This window comes from Austrofundulus limnaeus, unplaced genomic scaffold (genome assembly GCF_001266775.1).
Source record: "Austrofundulus limnaeus strain Quisiro unplaced genomic scaffold, Austrofundulus_limnaeus-1.0 Scaffold458, whole genome shotgun sequence".
In the NCBI taxonomy this organism is placed as follows: domain Eukaryota; kingdom Metazoa; phylum Chordata; class Actinopteri; order Cyprinodontiformes; family Rivulidae; genus Austrofundulus; species Austrofundulus limnaeus.
This window is the reverse complement of record NW_013952860.1, coordinates 412,082-417,857: the sequence shown is the minus strand read 5'-3', so window position 1 is coordinate 417,857 and position 5,776 is coordinate 412,082. Positions and strand designations below refer to the sequence as shown.

Genomic DNA, 5,776 nt, shown 5'->3' with positions numbered 1-5,776 from the left:
CCACAGTCCAGCTCCCTGCAGACCACCTCTGCATCCTGCTGGTCAAAGTCAGCTTGACACACTGAGGACCAGGACTGGTTCAAGTTCACCTCCAGTCTACCTGAGCACAGGTTAGACCCACTAACCAGTCTGACTGAGTCTGGACAGAGAGAGGAAGAGGAGGATCAGACACCTGATCAGATGCTATTTCCTGCATTCTGGTGTATTTTAACAGGTTGAATAACAGACTTTTATCTTCTTAAAAAACAAAGTGGAATGAATTTATTTGTTCATCAATAGAAACAACACTGGGTGAAGTAATATTTTGTGGTAAATGTGGGGGTTCAAATGAAATAAATTTTAAATGTGAAGGGRACACTTCCCGTCATTTCATTTAAAAAAAAAGTCCAATTACACATTTAAAAAAAACCTTTGCAATGAACAAGCTTTCTCGGTTTTAAACCCATCACTTTGGTAAAAYAGTATCATTTGCTTGTTGATGTTTACTTTTATGAACAAAAACTGTAATTATAAAAATCCAAAACTGAAAAAAATATCCACGCACTGTAGAGATAAAATACAAATTTAGAGGAATTCTTTGTACCAAATTCAAAATAAGATTTTTGGTTATCACAAGTTATTATCCCAAATTTACAAGACAAAACATTACTTATTGTTATTAATATTAATTGGATTATTATTTTTAAAACCTTTAAAATCATGCGTGTTAGACAAAACAAATCTTTCTTTTTTAAAAAATATTTTTAGCTGTGACTCACAATGACTTTGAGAGAAAGGCTCTTTCTCAGTCTTTATCAAAAGAGCTTCTATTTCCATTCTGTGGCTTAAGAAAAGCAGGTAACCTGTTTATTCAGCATGTCCTTATAAAGCTGGTAAAATCACTTGGTCCACTTTAGTGCAGGAAAACAAAGTGTGAGTGTGTAGCTTTTGTTAGATATTTGTATTATAACACTGAATTCTTTGTAAAAGTGCTATAAATGTATGATTGTTGCTGGTATTATTAGCAGCTGAAAAGACCAGAGTCAGTCAGTTAGTTTGATTCTGGTCGTAGAAGTGAAGAAGAGGAGGAAGGGTCAGATGAGCAGGAAGAGGAGATGTAAAAGTAAAGGAGGAGAATGACGAAGAGGATGAGAGTGAGCAGGACCCATAAAAACAGTTCCAGCTACTTTGGAGGTTGTTGTTTTTTTTCTTAATATTTGCTTTGATTTTTATGAAAAGCTGCTTGTTTAATAAGCTTTTATGAACTGATTTGTGTTTTTATTTGTATCATTGAACACATAGGTTACACACAAACACACACACATACACTTTTGTCTGGGCTTGTGAAGACTATCAGTGTCATAAAGTGCAGACCTCAAAGTAAAACAAAAAGCTGTGAAGATGATAAAAATGTTCACAAGGACAGATTAAAGGTCCTCACAAACATGTTCAGGAACACACACATTTTCTGATGCAGCTTTTTTTATTTTATTGATTTATTTCTCTAAAACACAAATTGTTGCTAAACTCCTGAACTAAACCCGACTCTAAAAGCCCTTTGAGGAACCACCTCAATTCCACTTTCCTAAACGTCCTCACATGGTTCAACACATAGAGATGAAGGTCYTCACAAGTATAGATGAAGCAGTGCATGCGCACACACAAACACAAACATRTTTGTTCTTCTATCCTCATGGGGACTTTGCACTGAYTTCCATTCATTTACAGGTAATTTTTATGGCCTGACCCTAACCCTAAACCCTGACCACCAACCTTATTTCAGCCAATAGGGACCKKGCTTTTGTCCCCATAAGAAACAGTGGGTCCACCCTAACCTGTGTGTACCAGGAAGATAGTAGCAAACACATGTATACACACAGACACACACAAACACACATCTTTGGCAGAAAGCAGCTCTTTAAAATAACAACAACAAAACAAACATGAGATGAACAGTGATTACATCATCAGGATGGTGTCACATAGTGATGATGTCATGGGGATACAGTGCAGCACAGTGTTGTCATCAGATACAGTGTCGCACAGCAATTATGTCATCAGTTACAGTGCAGCACAGCGATGATGTCATCAGAGACAGTGCAGCACAGTGATGATGTCATCAGATACAGTGTCACAAAGCGATGTTGTCATCAGGATACAGTGCAGCACAGTGATGATGTCAGTTTGGTATGAGGTCATCACAGTGATGTCATCAGAATTACAAAACACTCCCCCACCCCCACACACCAAAGCCCAATAATAATAATTAATAACATTGAGAACGCAGAAAACAACAACACTGTCTCATGTGTTTCATCGTCATTGTCGTCGTCGTCGTTGTCGTCGTCATCGTTGTCGTCAGTCTTTCAGGTCTCTGAAGTCCAAAGAGTCCATTTGGTTTCCAAGGAAGTGAGTCTGATCGTTGCTAATTAACAGATGAAGTRAAGATTAMACACACGTCTGAAGGCTCCTCAACACCTGCAGAATCCACGTCACTAACGAGCTCGTTAACYTGTTCGTTAACAGATTCACTAATTACCCAGCAGCTCCAGCCAGTCCTCTCTGCACCGCTCTACCACACCTCACAGCGCTTCCCGCTGTTCATCGGCGTGCCCTCCGGACAGTTGAAGTTGCGGCTGAAGTCCGGAGAGTTGGCCAGACTGCCGATGATTCTGTACCTGGGGGGGCTGTGGGGGTTTGTCAGCAGGTCCTTGTGAGCGCTCTCCGGTGTTTGGACCGTGCACCACACCTGCAGAGAGAGACACAAAGAGGGGTCACAAATCCATCTGACCCACATGTTGACCTGAAACCACAATGTGCTGAGTCATCGTTAGCAGAAACTGACCTGTGCCAATCCCACGAAGAAGAGCTGGTCGTTGGTCAGGTTGACCGCAGGAAGTGTCTTCTCTTCTCCGTTCTTCTGGATCCAGGAGCGGTACGCCTGCAGGAGGAGGTGTCAGTGAAAGGAGCAGAGCGGTTGTAAGTGGGCTTGGTTTGTGTGCAGACTAACATGATACGTTGCTTTCAGCCCTCCGTTGTCAGCGATGTTCTCTCCTAGCGTCAGCTTTCCGTTCACGTGCTCTCCATTGACCACATAGTGGCTGTACTGGTCCACCATGCACTCTGTTCTCTGCCGGAACGCTTTCAAGGATGAATTCGTCCACCAGGGTCTCAGGTTCCCCTCTTTATCGTACTCACGGCCTGATGGACAGGAAGAGGACAGCTGAAGGACATGTCCAACAGACTACACAACTAAACTAAACCAGGAATTCTTTTATTTTCAAGGACTTCTAGATTTGATTCAAGCAACTTGTTGCTGTTTATCTTTATCCTGACAGAGACTTCAAGAACGGTTAGGTTAGGGTTAACCTTTAACCTAACTCTAACTGTTCATCTCCWGCAGCAGACTGAAGCTTTTTCTTTAAAAACTGAAATGAAAACTTYGCTGATTCTTTGGAGAAACTCCTGTCGTGTTTCACTATGACCATTAGAGGGAGCTCCCAACTTCACTTTTCTCTCTTCAGTGGAAAATCCTGTTCCTTTACTCTCAGAGCTGTTTGGTCATGTGACAGGAGGCAGGGAGKAGCAGSATTCAGACTCACCCTCATCATCGAAGCCATGGGTCAGCTCGTGACCCATCCCYGCCCCGATCGCCCCGAAATTCAACGCTCTGAAACACAGAAACACATTTCAAACTATTTTTCAGGAACCAGCTGAGCAGAAACACTGAGGACTGAATGTCAATAAAACATGACAGGTCTGTGTGACGGGCTAAACATGACACACAGACAGGTAATGAGCAGGTAAACAGACGTGGGTTGGTCTTGGGCGTAGAAAGGAGCTTGTAGGACCCCAGCAGGGAAGACAATGCTGTTCTGAGTGGGTATGTAGAATGCATCCACTGTAGGAGGAGTAATGCTCCATCTGCGAGAGGAGAGGAGAGGAGAGGAGAGGAGATGAGATGAGTTCATGTCTTAATATTCAGGATTTGCAGAGCTTTGTATGTTAGGAGTAATATTTTAATTTCTATTCTGAATTTAACAGGGAGCCAGTGGAGAGAAGCTAAAACTGGAGAAATATGATCTCTCCTTCCAACTCTCATTAAAACTCTAGCAGCAGCATTTTGGATTAACTGAAGACTTCTTAGAGTTTTTTGGATGTCCAGATAATAAAGAATTACAGTAATCCAGTCTAGACATGATAAATGCATGAATCAGTTTTTCGGCATCGTTTTTGGACAAGATGTCTCTAATTTTAGGGATATTATGAAGGTGGAAGAAGGCGGTCCTGGTAACATTTTAATGTGTATTAGAAGATTACAGGTCTTTGTTGGGAGTCTTCCTCAGTTGGTTGGCCATGACTCGGGCTGAGAAGTTGTAGAAATTCAACATGTTCTGGAAGAAGCTGTCAACAGATATGTCRTACTGAAACAGAGAAATGTTGTAATGATGCTTTTTACCAGCAGGGGGCAGCAGAAATCTACAACATCTGTCCACTCACCCCGTTGTAATAATCATCCAGCTTTTTCTGGTCCAGGATGAATTCTGGGTAACCAATCAAGTCATAGATTGCATCTACCTGTAGAGAGAGAGAGAGTCAGGATCAGAACCAGAACCTATCTGCAAATTTTTAGCGGTTTGTGCTGATCCACGATGACCAGAATCCATCAATGTTGTTCCTGTTCTCGTTAATGACCCACCACCTGCTCACAGGTACCTTATCTTTGGCAGCTTTTCTCGTTTCATCATCCATCCAGGTGAGTCGGTCCAGAGACTGTTTGAACGCCGAACGGATCTCGTTGATCATTTCTTCTGCCTGGAACAAAGAGACATCCAGTTCAGACCTTGGGGAGACGTAGTGATCAATTWAAAAAAAACAGACTTACATTTTCTTTACTGTGTTTATCAAAGGTTGCCTTGACGAAGAGTGCCCCAAGAGCAAAGCCCTGAGTTTCATCGGTTTTCCCAACACAGGTCTGCCAGCGTGGAGTGCACGACTGTAAAACACAACCAGTTTAAAAAAGCTGAGACCTGGTACAAAGAGAAAGACCCCCACCAGTACGAACCAGCCTAAACCTGTTAGATAGAGACCCCAACCAGTTCAAACCAGCCTAAACCAGTTAGAGAGACACCAAACCAGTTCAAACCAGCTAACCAAACCAGTTCATGTCAGTTTAAACCAGTTAGAAAGAGCCCCCAACCAGTTCAAACCAGTTAGAGTGAGACCCCAAACAGTTCAAACAAGTTAGAGTGAGACCCCAAACAGTTCAAACCAGTTAGAGTGAGACCCCAAACAGTTCAAACCAGTTAGAGACCCCAAACAGTTCAAACCAGTTAGAGAGAGACCCCAAACAGTTCCAAACAGCATAAACCAGTTAGAGCGAGACCCCCAAAGAGTTCCAAACAGCATAAACCAGAGACTTATCATCAGGATGAACTAAACCAGTAAGAACAGGTCAGAAACAAGTGTTCCCACAAACACCAGCAGAACTCTAGATGGAAGGAATCAGAAACCAGTTAGGACCATCAACATAAACAAAAAACCAAGACAGTCCATGAGACTGGCTAAAAGCTCAGCGAGAGCCTTTACCAAGACCAGGAGAACCTGTACCTGTTGCTGGAAGAGACACAGTCATCAGTAGAACATCATCCACAGCAGAACCTGTGCTCGTACCAGAAYCATCATCARTACCTTCTTGGTTCCSTMGAGRCTCTCCAKCAGTTTGTCCTGAGCGTTCTCGAAGCGCTGATCCAGMGTGRCCACGCTCTTCTGGACCAGAGTCCACATCATGTAGTTA

The 5,776-nt window shown here is 42.6% G+C and overlaps 2 protein-coding genes across 2 annotated transcripts in view; both read right to left on the bottom strand.

Annotated features, from left to right (window-relative positions):
- On the bottom strand, positions 1 to 816 carry LOC106529654 (scavenger receptor cysteine-rich type 1 protein M160; the record flags this gene model as incomplete). The annotated part of the gene is given in 2 exon segments (XM_014025138.1): positions 1 to 139; positions 759 to 816. Coding segments are annotated over 2 exon segments (197 nt in total), but the record flags the coding sequence as incomplete, so codon positions are not given.
- A 632-nt stretch (positions 817 to 1,448) lies between these two features.
- The window catches only part of LOC106529674 (endothelin-converting enzyme 2), a gene marked incomplete at its 5' end in the record, with an annotated part of 6,785 nt that continues 2,457 nt past the window's right edge, over positions 1,449 to 5,776 (bottom strand). Inside the window, 10 exon segments of the mRNA XM_014025154.1 lie at positions 1,449 to 2,728; positions 2,825 to 2,920; positions 2,990 to 3,180; positions 3,582 to 3,649; positions 3,793 to 3,903; positions 4,300 to 4,403; positions 4,480 to 4,557; positions 4,696 to 4,794; positions 4,865 to 4,975; positions 5,671 to 5,776. Of these exon segments, the coding sequence (XP_013880608.1) occupies positions 2,552 to 2,728; positions 2,825 to 2,920; positions 2,990 to 3,180; positions 3,582 to 3,649; positions 3,793 to 3,903; positions 4,300 to 4,403; positions 4,480 to 4,557; positions 4,696 to 4,794; positions 4,865 to 4,975; positions 5,671 to 5,776 (1,141 nt within the window).